This window comes from Saimiri boliviensis, chromosome 17 (genome assembly GCF_048565385.1).
Source record: "Saimiri boliviensis isolate mSaiBol1 chromosome 17, mSaiBol1.pri, whole genome shotgun sequence".
NCBI classification, from domain to species: domain Eukaryota; kingdom Metazoa; phylum Chordata; class Mammalia; order Primates; family Cebidae; genus Saimiri; species Saimiri boliviensis.
This window is the reverse complement of record NC_133465.1, coordinates 40,789,783-40,805,815: the sequence shown is the minus strand read 5'-3', so window position 1 is coordinate 40,805,815 and position 16,033 is coordinate 40,789,783. Positions and strand designations below refer to the sequence as shown.

Genomic DNA, 16,033 nt, shown 5'->3' with positions numbered 1-16,033 from the left:
CCACCACCACCTTCGAAGCATTTCCTGTGCCTGGGTCTCCCTGTCCCCTCCCTGCCACCGGTTCTGCTTTCTTCTCTCTGCTGTCATGCCTGCTCTGAGCTGTACCTTGCAATTATTTTATCTTTCCATCTCCTTGCCAGGAAATCCCTGATGCCGGGTTCCCCTGGGACACTCACTGTGGGGGAGGCACCGCGCATGCTCCATCCGTCCTGCCTGGAGCAGCCTTCAGCTGGGGAGGGAGGATGGGGCTTGGGCCACAAAGGCTGGGGGAGGTTTGGTCCATTTCTCTGCTGCAGCCCAACCCGCAAGGTCATTACCGCTTCTCCCGGGAGCCCTCCAGCAGTAACCATCTTGGTTCTGAACACTCAAAAGCAGAGTGGGCACTGCCCACTCTTGGGGCTGTACCTAACGCCACAGTGGCCTTGGTACTATGACTTCTTAAGAAATGAGTGTTTGGTTAATCAGTCAACAGCACATCCTGAGGACCAGCTTCTCCAGGCCCAGTCCTGGGTGCTGAGGATACAGTGATAAACAAACCTCAGTCCCTATCCTCAAGGTGTCCACAGTCCTCTTGGGGTAGGTAAGCATGACAATCAGTGATTACAAGAAGGGGAAGCCTCCGAGCCCAGGACTGGGTTGGGGAGGTCCAAGGAAGCCTTTGAGGGGGAGAGGGGCTTGAGCAGACTCTTGAAGGTTGCCACGTGCAGAAAGGGAGGTAGGGTGTAGGTCGGAGAGTGCTCCAAGCAGCCTTAAAGACAGATACGGGAAATGTATCCCACTCAGGGAGACTTTGCAGAAACCACCTCCTCGGCAGGTGTGGGGCGCCTCCTGCTTGCGCGGGATAAGCTCTGAGGCCCTGGGCAGGCTGTAGGGTGTCTCAGGGTCTCAGATTTCTTGCTCTGGTGAGAACCCAAGCAATCACATCTTAGGAATATTGTAGTTATTATTCAAGGGCTCTGTGAAAGGGGACACACTTCCTGAGTGGCCAGGAGGGGTGAAGCCTCAAGAGAGATAAGGGAAGGTGAGGCTCACCAAGGGCCCCCACCATGCCCTCAGAGTCCCCAGCCCAGTGCTGCTGCCTTGGGAAGGCCATGGCAATAGAAAAGCCTGGGGTTGCAAGGGATGGTGCTTCAGCTCTGATGCTGAAGCCGGAACCCAAGCGTCCTGGCCCAAAACTAGAGCTCCAGTCAGTGAGTGGACTGCCTAGCCAGCCCTGGGGGTGGAGAGTCCCAGGTGGGGGACTCTAGTCTAGTTCTGGGCTCTCCCTCTCAGGAAGGGGGTCTGATTGGGGAACTCACCCCTCAAAGGTCCCTAAAGGAAAGTCCCCAGGTCTCCCCAAGCCCAGGTCTGGTGCCTCTGACCCCAAAGCCCTAAAGAAGGAATGGGTGAGGAGGGAGAGTTGGAGGAAGCTGGTGGGTAGACCAAGGTCAAAACACTGGGGTGGTGGTTGCTGATGAAGCCATGACCAGGGTCAGGGAAGGGGTGGAGGAAGAGTCCCAGCTGCCCAGGCCGGAGAAGCTGGTCCACCAGGGCTGGAGGAGAACTTAGATATCACCTTGCCCACATTTCTGAAGAAATGAAGGCCCAGAGACATCAAGGAGCTTGTTGGGGTCACACAGTACACAAAAGGCATGCAGGGGATTAGAGGTGTCTGCGCTTGGGAACCTCTCAGAGTAGCAGGGAAGATAGACTCTTCATAACTAAACATAACCCAAGACATACTGTAACAAGGTGTACAGCTCCGTTAAGTCTTTTGCCCAGAGATGGAGGTGGGGGGGGCAGGAGAGGGAGGGTGTGTGTGGATGAGTGGAAGGGAAGGGGGCAGATAAGGAAGAGAATATTTGCCCAGTGGAGGAGTAGAAGTCCCCAGTCGACTGCCTGGGAAGGGGGAGTCTTAGCCACCCCACTCCCACCCCTATCCCATGCCCAGCCAGATCTCGGTTCTGATAGCCCATAGCCGAGGAGACTGCCCTTCTCTTGACCTCCTGCCTGTCCCGAGAGACAGGAGGTGCTTGCCACCTCTGCGCTAACTGACTCCCGCCCACACCTGCCGCTGAGCAGCCAAGTAAGGAAACACCTCTTGAAAACAAGAGCCAGAAAAGGAGTCACCAGGGTGAAATTGAACAGACCTGTGGGCAAAGGCAGGGAAGAGAAGAGCCAGGGAAAGATCTGCTCAGGAGATTTCCTTCTGAGCCACAGCAAGGAGTGCTGAGTTGGCTTCTGGGATTGTGTTAAGGAGGACAGGGCAACCGGGGAATTGAGAGATGGAAGGATCCCCACCTGGCCCAGCTGGGTCAAGCAGGAGAAGGAGGCCACTGACAAGCCCATTTTACAGATCGGGAATGTAGAGTTTCAGCCACAGGAGGAGGACCAGGACACACATGGGGCTCCTTCCCCCGACCCTGATCAGGCTGAAACAGAGGGCATTCACACATGTTGGGTGCCCACGAAGTGTGTCAGGCAATATGCTTTGCACAATTTTTCCATTCAATCCTCAGAGAACCCTGGGAGGAAGATTCTTCTATGATTGTCCCTATTTTGCAGATGTGAAAGTGGAGGCCCCGAGAGATGCGGAAGTGACGTGGCAAGGCCAGGGAGCCACAGAGCCTCGGGGCAGCCGCTTAACAGGACACAGGAAGCCCCCCCCCCGCCATGATGCTGCGGCCCCCACCCACGCCACGAGTACACACCCGGGCAGCACACTGAGGTTCCCACTGTGTGGCCCTGCCAGTGGTCTCGACCTGGTGAGGAAGGGGTCACCGTCCCAATGGGGCACAGAAGCCCGTCCCATTTTACAGATGAGAAAACTGACCTCCGGAGAGGAACGTGACCTTCTCCAAGATTCCTTCTTTACTAGGAAAAGGGAGTCTTGGAAAAGGAATCTTGTTGAATCCCCCTCCCTATCTCCCGGACTCCATGACTCATCAGGCCCCACCGAGTTGTTCGGGGGGCCGGAGCGCCCGTGTATCCCAGCTCCCCCCTGGATAGAGACTCTGCTCTGGGCTTGTCCGCCTCTGGATTTAGGGGGACATTTCCCTGCACGGTCCAGGGGCCCCTCGCAGGGGCTGCCGCCGAGTCAAGGGTCCCCCACCTCTGCCCCAAAGACCCTCCCAGGGAGACGCTGCAGCCACCCGCGGGACGGGGGCGGGCGGGGAGAGCCGGGAGCCCCAGGCCTTGGGGTTGGGCTCGGCGGGGCGGGCCCGGGCGGAGCGCAGGGTGTGGAGGGCGGAGGCGGATCCGGCGCCCGCTCTGCCAGCAGCTGGGTCGGACCGCGCTCGCCTTTCTCGCCGCGGCGCCTCGGCCCCATGGACGCCCTGTGCGGCTCCGGAAAGTTCGGCTCCAAGTTCTGGGTAAGGCGCGGGCTCCGGGGTCACTGCGCAGGGGCCGGGGTCGGCCGGCCTCACCCGGTCCCCGCCGCCTGCTTTCCCACGGGGCCGGCAGGTGTCCCGAAACGGAGCCCCCGAGACGGCCTGGGCGCCTGGGAGGGGGCGATGGGGCGCGGGAGGGAGGCTGGCGGCGCCGCCCGGAGCCGGGTCCCACGCGGGGTCCCGGACCTGCCCGCTCCGCCCTTCCCGGCTGCGGCACTGAGGAGCCCGGGAGAGCGAGGCACGGCGCGTGGCGGGGTGAGTCGGCCCCATCTTAGCCCCTCTGCCGGGGGCGGAAGGGGCGTTTCGCAGTCGGCCGCGTTCTCGATGGAGGGTCCTCCCTCAGCAGCTGCCGCAGACTGGGACTCGGTTGCCCACCTGGGCAGGGATTGCCTCCAGGGCATCCAGAGCACCTGCTCAACCGGGTGCCTTGGGAGGCTGGCTGTGCCGTGCCCCACCCTTCTTGGGAAGGTTTCCTGCTGCCTTCTTTTCTCTGGATAAGGCTGAGGTCTGAGTGCCCGCCATCCTCACCACCCCAGACTCTGGTTGGGAAAAGCAGACCCCAGCCTGGAGACAGGTACAGGGTGTCAGGATTCCTGTAGTCCAACTCTCTTCGTTTACAGATGGAGAAAGGGTGGCCCAGAGAGAGGAAGGAACTGGCCCAAAGTTAACTCAATTCAATGAAGGCAGAGCTGGGATAGAAAAGCAGGCTGTAGGCCAGGTGCAGTGGTTTATGCTTGTAATCCCACCCATTGGGAGGCAAAGGTGGGAGGATCACTTAAGCCCAGGAGTTTTAGATTACGATGAGCTATGATCACACCGCTGCACTGTGGCCTAGGCGAAAAAGTGTCTCTTAAAAAAAGTAAATAAATGGCCAGGTGCGATGGCTGAGTCCTGTAATCCCAGCACTTTGGGAGGTTAAGGTGGGAGGATCACCTGAGGTTCAAGACCAGCCTGGCCAACATGGCGAAACCCGTCTCCACTAAAAATACAAAAATTAGTGGGGGGGAGGGGCACAGTGGCGAAAGCCTGTAATCCCAGCTACTCAGGAGGCTGAGGCAGGAGAATCGCTTGAACCAGGGAGGCAGAGTTTGCAGGGAGCCGAGATCACCCCCCATTGCACTCCAGCCTGGGTGACAGAGCGAGACTCTGTCTCAAAAAAATAAGGATAAATAAATAAGAAAAGAAAATTAGGCCTTTTGTGACTCTCACCCCAAATCCCTAAGACAGGCTGCTCTTCAGCCTGCCGACTCCAGCCTCCAGCACAGTTCAGGTGAGCCCAAGAGCTTTCTTACCGGCTTATAAAACCCGCTTGTCTCTATGAGAGGGAGCTCAGATTACAGAGTTTAGACTGTAGAGGGAGCTCCGATTAAAGGGGCTTCTCTGTGGTCATCCAAGGGGTGCCCACAGCCTCTGAATTCCAATCTCTAAGTCTTTATCCTATTTTGAGTATTTGTACAAATATGCCGTGTGTGTGTGTGTGTGTGTGTGTGTGTACGTACGCACACGCAGGCATGTGTGCTGTCCACGCATGTGCATAGGTGTGTACATCTGGAGCCATGCTCCTGGGCTGTGTTTAGGATGGGGTGAAGGCGTCATATGAATTTTTTGAAACTTGAAGCAATGGAGGTTTAAAAAAAAAAAAAAACTGTAAGCCGGGTGCGGTGGCTCAAGCCTGTAATCCCAGCACTTTGGGAGGCTGAGGCGGGTGGATCATGAGGTCGAGAGATCGAGACCATCCCGGTCAACATGGTGAAACCCCGTCTCTACTAAAAATACAAAAAATTAGCTGGGCATGGTGGCACGTGCCTGTAATCCCAGCTACTCAGGAGGCTGAGGCAGGAGAATTGCCTGAACCCAGGAGGCGGAGGTTGCAGTGAGCAGAGATCGCGCCATTGCAATCCAGCCTGGGTAACGCGAAACTCCATCTCAAAAAAACAAACAAACAAACAACAAAAACAAAACAAAACAAAACAAAAACTGTAAGAAGACATCCTTGGGATTCTCTCTGTGGGTGACCCAAAGGTTAATCGGAGATGGTGCAACTTCTCCGCCACTGTCCACAGGAGCTTCCTCTATTATTCAGCATGGACAGGCCACCTGCCACCACGGTCCAGAGGTTATACCTTGGCCTCGTGAGCACACTTCCTTTCACTGCTTATTGGGCCAGGCTGGTGTGACCATGGCAGGTTTGTGATGCTTGGGTTGCCAAGAAGAAAATCATGAGGGTCATTGTACCCAAGCCTCAGGCGCAAAGGCTCCTCGTTCCTGGGTGGGCGTCTGAACCCTGGGAGCTTAGGACTCTAGAAGAGACAGGCCTCCTGGAACTCGGAGTTGGGAAATTCAGGACTCCCTTTTTGTCCTGCATTCAGAGATCCTCTGGCTCTACCTTAACACGGGATTGTGCAATCCAAGAAAGTGGGAGCTTAGGAGTTTGAAGCAGCTAGTCCAACCCCTCAGTGTAGAGCTGGGGAAACTGAGGCCAAGAGAGTGAAGGTCACAGGGCAGTGAAAGACAGAGTGCTGGGCTGGGAAACAGGACCCCAGGGCTATGGTTACAACCTTGCCATTGCCTGGCTGTGTGCCTTTGAGCCTCTGGGCCCTCGGCCCCTGCACTTCTCCTTGATGCCTGTGAGCTATATACCTCCTCTGAGGACTCAGGCTCCGTGGGAGTCAGCTCATCTATATTATGAAGCTCTTGTGGGATCTCTGCTTGGATATCTTAAATGACAGGAAACTGACCACACCCCTTCCCACCCCAATCTCTAAACATGTTTCATGTTCTCTTCTGGCTCCTGAAAGCTGTTCCAGACCCCACCTAGTGTGGTTGGTGACTAGGGGAGGGGTGTGGAGAGAGAAGGGGGGCTCCCAGCTCATCCTCTAAGGGAATGGCAGGGTTTGCTGAGAGGAGAAGGGATCTGCACTGGAAGCTGGAGTCTTGGCCACAGCTCAGTTACAAAAAGGGCCTGGAGTTCTGGGCTTTTTTTTTTTTTTTTTTTTTTTTTTTTTTGAGGCAGAGTTTCACTGTCACCCAGGCTGGAGTGCAGTAGTGCAAGCTCGGCTCACTGCAACCTCTGCCTCCTGAGTTCAAGCGATTCTCCTGCCTCATTCTCCCAAGTAACTGGGATTACAGACACGCACCACCACGCCTGGCTAATTTTTTGTATTTTTAGTAGAGATGAGGTTTCACTGTGGTCTTGATCTCCTGACCTCATGATCTGCCTATCTTGGCCTCCCGGAGCGCTGGAATTACAGGCATGAGCCACTGAGCCTGGCCAGTTCTGGGCTATTCATTTGTGATGGGCTGTGCTGTGTCTCATTTGCATGGCATATTATTCTGGTATTCATGGCATATTATTCATATAATAGAGTGTGCACTACTGCACTCCAGCCTGGGCGACAGAGTGAGACTCCGTCCCAAAAAAAAAAAAAAAAAAAACCCAGAACTCCAGGCCTTTTTTGTAACTGAGCTGTGGCCAAGACTCTAGCTTTCAGTGGAGACCCTTTCTCCTCTCAGCTGTGCAAACCACAAAAAAATTTCCACAAAAAACTTTACCTTAGAGACCTGTGGGTAACCCACTTTGTGGGAATTGGTTCAGGGCAGCCCAGAAGTACCTAAACCAGGAGTGAAAATGCAAGGAGGGGTGGGGTGTTCAGGCCCCTCTGGGCTGTTCATGTAATCCACCAAGACGTTCAGTAGCTCACCTTCATAGCCTCAGTTTCTCCACCAGTGAAATGGAAAATAACCCACCCCCTACCCATCCCCTGCTCACAAGATTCTTCTGGGGATCAAATAATACAGGGAATGTGAAATGATTTTAAGAACTAAGCAGCTTTCTATGGGTGGCAAGTCGTGACATTCCCCAGAAGAGGGAAGAGAAAGAGAAGTGGGGTTAGAAGGGAATGTCAGATATGGGCAGACCTGCAGGGAAAGGCCAGTGGCTCCCATTTCAGCTCTTTGCTGGGGAGCGGTGGCGGGGGGCTGTTCCTGGCTAAATCGGAGGGTAGGAGACTCGAGGGGGACCATGCCCCTTGGGACATATGTACACACATCTGTGAACTCACACACCACCTGCCAGGTGAATGATTTGTATGAATCTCTCTCTCTCTCACCTGTGTCCACTTTGAAGCAGCTTACCAGCTTCCCTGAATGTGCCTTGGGAGTTTTTGTGAAAATAAATTCCAAAAGGGTGAACTGTGTAATCAAACCACCTCACCAGTCAGGAGGCCAGAGGTGCCTCAGAACAAGGGAGGGGGTGGTATCCCTTTGCTCTGTCGTGCTAGCCCCTGCCTGCAGGATTCCTCTCTGTGCTGAGCCATAGACATTGGGGAGCCTGGGCAGGGAAGGGAGTACGTGGAGGAAGGGGCTGGATCTATTTACCCGCTAGGCAAACACCTGTTGGCAGAGTTAGCCTTGATCTGACCGCCCCAGGAAGCTTAGGAATCTGAAGATCCTGACCATGGAAGTCATCCAAAGATGACACGGACTGCCTGAGAAGTAATGAGCTTCCCGTGACTCGGGGGTATGTAAGGACAGGGTTAGTGGCCGCTTGCTTGGTGGGGATGCTAGAGAGAGGATTCAAGCCAGGAAAGAAGGTGGAGTCCTGAGATTCTGTGGCTGGGAAGAGGGAAGATGCTGCCAGTGGGGATTCAGCAGTTCCTCCTCTGAGATTTCTGCCCTCCTCCTTCCCCAGCTTTCTCCCTGCTCTAGATAGGGAGTTTACTTGGCAGCTGCTCTTGGTAGAGGCCTACGAGTCTCCCTTGGTCAGGCCCACATGGGGAAGGTGACCTCACTGTTCGCTTAGCTGTTTACCTGTCCTAGGGAGGGTCAGAGCCCTGGTCCCTTGGAGGCTTAGCTCCCTGTGTCTCCTGCCCTGTTTTAGCTAGCCCCAATTCTACCATTCACTGGCTGTGTGACTTCGAGCAAATTACTCACCTTCTCTGGGCTTCAGCAGGGCTGAGGTGGGCTCTGGGCCCTGATTCAGGTCTAAAGTTGCCCAATTTTGGAAGGATGAGCCTTGGGCTTGGGAGCCAAGGCCATGCATGATTAAGACCCTTCAAAGTTTAGAGCTCCTGGGTATCAGGGTCTCCCCTGGCCTCCCAGTAGGCAGCCACCCAAATGTATGAGTCATGGGCAAGGCTCCTATGCCAATGTTTTTTGACTCGCAAATGAAGACCATGACTTGCACATCCCTGGGGAAGCTGAGTGGAAGATAGACACCCCTCAGCTTACCAGACACCAAAGTTCACCCTGTCCTCGGGAACCCAGTCCTCCCTGCAAGGCCAGTGCTCCCGGGGTGCCTTTCCTCCAACTCAGCTGGTACAAGCGAACGCCATGCTGGGCGTCTTTGACCTCTGAGCTCATGGCTTCTGGCTATGGCATTTCATCACTTGTGGCCCCAGATTGGCTTTCTCCCAGTCCTGCTATTCCCCCACGTTCCCTGGGCCTGGGTCTCTGAGAGCCAGAGACATGGGGAAGGAAGTGAGTCAAGGAAGTGGCATTCAGGAGGGAGCTTTGCCAAGCCTGCCTTTGGCCTCCAGACGGGGAAATGGTCTTGAAACACTGGCTGGGCAGGCTTCCAGGGAGGAAGGTCCTAGCAGGGATGACCAGCTGAGCCACCCCAGAGGTAGGGCCAGAATGCCTGGACTGCGTTCACTCCTCCCCATTGGGGCAGGATCCCTGAGGAGTTGGGGGTAGGATGAGACCTGGTGTACCATTGCTGGGGTGGCTGGGCCCCTCCCCTCTCCGATCTGGAGTTGTTTCTGTTTCTGGTACTAGGTACAGTGGGTGGGGCTGGCAGGGGGCAGGGTGGGAGACCCAATGAGAGTCTAACTCTAGGTTTGGATTTCTCCTTTTTTTTTTTTTTTTGTTGAGACAGAGTCTTACTCTGTCACCTAGGCTGGAGTGCAGTGGTGTGATCTTGGCTCACTGCAATCTCTACCTGCTGGGTTCAAGGGATTCTCCTGCCTCAGCCTCCCAAGTAGGTGGGATTACAGGTACATACCACCATGCCCAGCTAATTTTTGTGTTTTTAATAGGGACAGGGTTTCACCATGTTGGCCAGGCTGGTTTTGAATTCCTAACCTCAAGTCATCCAGCCACCTTGGCCTCCCAAAGTGCTAGGATTATTGGCCAGATGTCTCCTTCTAACTGGATATTCAGGTTTCTAGTCAGGGGCTCCCAGAACCCCAGCTAAGCCGCTACCCAGGTGTTAGCTGCTTCACCCCCTCAGCTCTGTGAAAAGGATTGCAAAAAGCAGGTGATAAGAGTGAGGATGGGCTTCGTGGCTGAAAGGTGATCTGGAAGCAAGTATTCTATCCCCGAGGTGGGACATCATGCTGGAATCCTACCAGGCGTGCAGGAAACACTATGGAATCCCATGGGAAGGGGCTGGGACCCGGAGTGAGGCTCCCTGGGTCTAATCCCAGCATCAGCGCTGAGCGTCAGCTGTCATGAGCCTGAAATGATCATCCTGGCACACAGCAGGAGCTGAGTGAATCAAAGCCCCTTCCAGAAGCAGGATGGCCTGTGAGCCTGGAAGCCAGCAGGCACAGCACAGCCAGATTTGTTTGTTTGTTTGTTTGTTTTTGTTTTTGAGATGGAGTCTTGCTCTGTCACCCAGGATGGAATACAGTGGCGCCATCTCAGCTCACTGCAACCTCCGCCTCCCAGGTTCCAGCAATTCTCCTGCCCCAGCCTCTGCTGGCTGGGATTACAGGCACGTGCCACCACGCCCAGCTAATTTTCTGATATTTTTAGTAGAGATGGGGTTTCGTCACGTTGGCCGGGCTCACCTCAAACTCCTGACCTCAAGTGATCCGCCGGCCTTGGCCTCCCAAAGTGCTGGGATTATAGCGCAATCAGTTTTTGACCCCTGTTCCCAGGCCTTCCAAAGGCGGAGTGAGGGTGAGTGGAGATCAGTGCATGCCATCACTCTCTCTGTGCCTCTGCTGCTGCGGAGTCAGTGGTCTTGTCCGTCCATCCCTTTCCAGAGGGCTCGGGGTCCTCACCCCCACCTACCACCTATGTAAGTCTGCAGTGGTTTGAGCACCATTGACTGTAAAGCCTGCAGTGAGGGGCCTCTGCCACGTGCTCCATTCTGGATGCCGGACCTTTCCCCTTATCAGCCCCATCCAGCTGTTTAATCGCATTATTAAGGAAGCTGTTGTTGCTATGGAAACTGTGTGGGTGATGGCGGGGGAAGGGGTCGTGGGCTCAGCTCTTGCCACCCAGCAGTGCTCTTCAGAATGGGAACGAGAGGGGAACCGTGAGAAGGGATCATCCATCCTGCCCTGTGGAGACTCAGCAGGTGTTCTGGGTCCAGGGAATGACCTTCGCTGGCCCTGTCCTCACCTTCATCTTGCACTGAACTTGGAGTTGGAGGCCTTTCTGGATGCCAAGAACTGCGGCCTTGGTACCAAGGAGAGAACACGCTCTGCTTCTGGACACGAAGCCGCAGAGGCTGGGGCTGGAGTTGGCACCCTCCATTTATCTATTGATTTGTTGATTTATTCTTTTGTTCAGTACCTTCTCTGTGCCAGGCCCTGCTCTAAGCAGCAGGAAATACCAACAACTGCAGAATACAGGGCTAAAGAGCCTGTCCTCAAGGAGCATATATTCTAGTGGGAAGAGGCGGTAAAACAGTGACTATCCTAGAGCCAGGGGTGGTGGCTCATGCCTGTGATCCCAGCACTTTGGGAGGCCGAGGCGGGCAGATCACAGAGTCAGGAGTTCGAGACCAGCCTGGCCAATATGGTGAAGCCTTATCTCTACTAAAAATACAAAAATTAGCCAGGCATCATGGCGGACGTATATAATCCCAGCTACTTGGGAGGCTGAGGCAGGAGAATCACTTGAACCTGGGAGATGGAGGTTGCAGTGAGCCGAGATCACACCACTGCACTTCAGCCTGGGTGACAGAGTGAGACTCCATCTCAAAAAATAAATAAATAAAAATTTAAAAAATTAGCTGGGTGTGGTGGCACATACCTGTAGTCCCAGCTACTCAGGAGGCTGAGGCAGGAGGATTGCCAAGAGGTCAAGGCTACAGTGGGAAAAAGAAAAAAAAAACAGAACAGTTGCATATGGCACTGTCATGTCATTCAACCTATAATTTGAAGGTATCGTGGACAGGGTTAGCTGAGAAGCTGGATATGGGATGGGAGCAAAAGAGAAGAATCGGGGGCAACTCCAAGGATTCTGGCCTGGGGAGGGAGACAGGAAGGAGGAGCTGCCACCCCCGGGCCAGGCAGGCTGGAGAGGCGGGGATGGCGGAGAGCTCAGTTCTGGATGTGTTGTATATGACACGTCCCATGGATGTCCTGGCTCAGGTCTGGGGTGAACCAAATAGCGAGTCAGGAGCGAGGTCCTGTGTGGGCGGGTGCCCCCTGCCTGCTGGGGAGGGCTCTGCCCAGCTGAGACATGCTTATTTCAAGGAAAGAAGTCGAGGCCGGGTGCCTTTGCAGGTCAAAGCAGCCACTCAGTTCTCACACCTCAAGGTCCCCTGGTTGTTGCCACAGATCGGGTGTCTGTGAAACTGAAACAAGGGCCCACCAGCTGGAGGCTCCGTAGCCTGCCTCCCTGAGCGCTGTCCCGCTGCAGTTGGGTGCTTTGCTGTTCACTCTGCCCACTTTGTCCCCGCTGTGGGGAGGCGATCGAATGCTGTCATTACTCCCATGACTCACGGGTGGAGACTGACGTTCAAGGGCATGAAGGGGCTCACCGACAGCTGCATGGCTCAGAAGTGGCAGAGCCCTCCTGGGTCCTCCGCATCAGGGTGGGGTTCTTCCTGTGGCCGCTCCCTGCCCACCTTACAGAGCCACGCCAGCAGCCTGCAGGCCCGCACAGCGATTCCCGTCATGTCCCCACGCCTGGGCTCCTGTCCTCAACATGCACACCCCCTTTCGAGTCAGTGCCTTCGTGTGGCATCACAAAGCCTGGGCACCTGTCCTGGCCTCGCACGGCCAGGGGTCCTTCAAGCTGTTCCCAAAGCGGGTGGAGCCACTTCCTCTTTCGTACACTGGGCCTAACAGTGTCCCTCCTACAGGCCTTTGGAAGTTGTTCTGAGACAACCTCCAGATAACAGCTAGGTAAGTGCAGTCATAAAATGCCGGAGAAACAGTAGGGGCCTTCATTTCCCTCACTTACCTGGCTGCCAGCGTAAGGCAAGGGCAGGGCAGAGGCTGGGTGCCCCAGAGAGGCCCCCGGTAGGAGGTAAGGCTTGGGCTGGGCCTGGAGAAGGGGGATGTGCACTCCAGGCCCAGAGACCTGAAGATCTGGATTCAGGGCAGCTTTGGGACAGGTTCTTTAGATGGCAACTAACTGGGGTCCCTGACCGTGCCTAGAGGTGTGTCCTGTGACCCAGTGCCCAGACCTGGGCCAGCATGTCAGGGACTCAGCCAGAGTATGTGGGTCCTTGGCTCACATTGTTTGAGCAACTACTGAATACCAAATAGGACTCTAGAATACAAGATGTACCTGGTACAACCTCTGCCCCCCTGGGCCTTCAGTGAAATGCCCCCACGAAGCATGGTCTGACTGTGTGCCCCACAGTGCAGGGATAGGTCTGCCCAACGTTCCGCTGGGCCCACAGAACCCAGCCCGCTGCCTGACTCACCAAGGCCCTCGCCAAGCATTGTCAAGGACAAGAATGACGCTCCAGGGAACAGGGTCTCTCTAGGAGGAAGGCTGCTCAAGATGGAGAAGGTGGTTTTCAGCCAGGCCCGCCACCCCTCCCTGAAGGCTTAGGTTAGGATTTCGACAAGTGGAATCAAGAGGGACTAGGTTGAACAAAAGTGTAGGAGCGAGAATCTCAGCAGGTTTGGGATGAAGTGAGCTGGCTGTGCGGAAAGGGAGCAGTGGGAAAGGCGGCGGGAGGAGGTGCCATGGGGGGTCTGGAGGGCCAGCTTGGGTGCTAGGATGTGGCTTCATGAGCAGGAGTCACGGCACGTTTGCGGGCATGGGGTAAGGGGCACAGAGCTGTATTTCAGGAAGAGCCATCTCGCAGGTGCACAGGGGCACTGGAGGGCAGAGGGCTGCTTCAGATGGGATTAAGGGAAGGCAGGCTGGGGAAAGGAAGCAGGATATGCAGATCACTGCCCTTCCATGAGTCATTTTCTTAAGATGCTAGAACTCGTGCAGGCGCAGTGGCTCACCCCTGTGATCCCAGCACTTTGGGAAGCCGAGGCTGGTGGATCACTTGAGGTCAGGAGTTCCAGACAAGTCCGGCCAACATCACGAAATCCCATCTCTACTAATAATACAAAATTCATCTAGTTGTGGTGGCACACACCTGTAGTCCCAGCTACTTGGGAGGCTGAGGCAGGAGAATTGTTTGAACCTGGGAGGTGGAGGTTGCAGTGAGCCGAGGTCGCGCCACTGCACTCCAGCCTGGCGCCTGGTGACAGAGTGAGACTCTGTCTCAAAAAAACAAACAAAAACAAAAATTAGCCCAGCATAGTGGCATGCACCTGTAATTCCAGCTACCCAGGAAGCTGAGGTGGAAGAACCACTTGAACCCTGGAGGCAGCAGTTGCAGTGAGCCAAGGTCACATCACTGCACTCCAGCCTAGGTGACAGAGCAAGACTCCGTCTCAAAAAAACAAACAAAAATCAGCAGGGCATGGTGGTGCATGCCTGTAATCCCAGCTACTCAGGAGGCTGAGGCACAAGAATCACTTGAACATGGAAGGCGGAGGTTGCAGTGAGCCTAGATTGTGCCACTGCACTACAGCCTGGGCAACACAGCAAGACTCCATCTAAAAAAATAAAGATAAATTTTAAAAAAGAAAAAGACAGGAGAACTCAGAACTCAAACACATAGATGATTCAACAGTTCACAGAGCTAGATAGTTCAAGGCCAGCTGTGGGCTTCGAATGTCATAGTAAAATGTTTAGACTTTGCCTTCTAGGCAGTAGGGAGCTGAAGGTTTAGAGGGATGGTATACTATTATCCTTTCATTCATTCATTTATTCAAAAACATATATATTTTAAGAGTCTAGGTCTTGCTCTATTGCTCAAGCTGGAATGCAGTGGCATAATCATGGCTCACACCAGGCTAAAACTCCTGGGCTCAAGAGATCCTCCTTCCTCAGCCTCCAAGTAGCTGGGACTACAGGTGCATGTCACCAGACCAGGCTAATTTTTAAAATTTTTGTAGAGACAGGGTCTTGCTATGTTTCCCAGGCTGGTCTCAAACTCCTGGACTCAAGTGATCCTCCTGCCTTGGCCTCTCAAAGCACTGGGCAATGGCCCTGGTCTTCAATAAACGTTTAGTTTATTTAAGCAAATCTTTTTCTGAGCACCTACTATGTGCTAGGCACCATTCTAAGTTAGCATACATTGATAAATAAAACAAAGGTTCTTCCCTTCAAAGAGCTTACATGTCGGCAAGTAAAGGAAAAGATGAGAGAAAATATAATAAATTAGTAAATTATATGTCATGTCAGAAGGTGATAGGAGCTATAGAGAAAAGAAAATGCAAAGAAAGGTGCGGGGATTGGGAATACGGGGCTGGGACACAGTGGCAGTATTAGACAGGATGGTCAGGGTAGGCCTCGTTGAGAAAGAAAGACTTCAGGATGTCTAGGGAAGGAGTGTCCGGGAAGAGAAAAAAGCAAGAGCAAAGGCAAGCACATCCAGAAACAGCGAGGAGGCCAGCGGCGGCAGTGAAGCCGTGAGAGGGTCACGGGTTGGGGGAAGGGACATCGTGCGGGTCCTTGCAGGTGACTGTGGGGTGTATGGAGTGAAGATGTCAAGTCAGCAGTTAGATATAGAGTTGGAGATTTGGGGAGCAATGAGCTGGAGAGAGAGACTTGGAACTCATTGGCATATAGATGGTACAGACTGGGTGAGATTGCCAAGAGGGTGAGTGCAGATAAGAAGGAGGCAGAGAAGAAGAAAGGACTGAGCTCTGGGGCCCTCCCACACCAGGCAGGGGAATCAGCAAAGAGACCACAGTGGCATGACCAGAAAGGAAGGGAAGACTGAGAGGGATCTAGGCCCCCAGGGAATCGGAAGGGAAGAGACCAGAAGTCCATGGCAATTGCTCATGAAAAGGTGAGGGTCCAAGGGGCCAGGTGGGAGGAACCAGGTGAGAGATATTATCATCCCAATTTTACTCTAAAAGAAACTAAGGTCCAAAGAGGGAAGAGGTTAAGCGCCTCGGCCAAGATCACACAGCTCAAGTATGACTTCTTTTAAGCTGTGTGACCTTGCCTAAGGCTCTTAAAGTGTCCCTACCAAGTCTCCAACACCTCTTTGTCCAGCTGCGATGCTTCCATCAAGAATCAACAGGCCTGTGTCTCTCCGGTGTAAGGGTAGCCGGGAGGATGCTGATGCCCTTGGCAGAGGCAGGCAAGGCCAAAGGAAGGGATGGTCCTGGCAGGGAGTGAAGGAGCTTAGTTCGAGGTGTTGAATATGAGGTGGCTGTGGACAGATGGGGACACCATCTGAGAGGCAGCAGGAAATAGGGGCTGAGGCTCAGGAGGTGAGTTGAGCTGTTGATCTGGATTTGAGACTCCTCAAGACAATCTGTGAACAATGATGAGAGAGGGCACCAAGGGAAGGTTGGAACTTGGGGGCTAGGGCCCATGTCTGCAGGGTGAACTAAAAGGGAGATAAGGAGACAGCAAGGGTCGCTTGCCAAGAAACCAGGATACCAAGAAAG

General features: G+C 54.3%; 1 protein-coding gene across 3 annotated transcripts in view; it reads left to right on the top strand.

Annotated features, from left to right (window-relative positions):
- The first annotated feature begins 3,232 nt into the window (after positions 1 to 3,232).
- ABCC3 (ATP binding cassette subfamily C member 3) overlaps positions 3,233 to 16,033 on the top strand; it is a 57,005-nt gene continuing 44,204 nt past the window's right edge. For all 3 annotated transcript variants that reach the window (XM_039476304.2, XM_039476302.2, XM_039476301.2), the window contains exon 1: positions 3,233 to 3,350. In XM_039476304.2, coding sequence (XP_039332238.1) covers positions 3,306 to 3,350 — 45 coding nt within the window. In that variant the 5' untranslated portion in view covers positions 3,233 to 3,305. The remainder of the gene's footprint in view (positions 3,351 to 16,033) is intronic.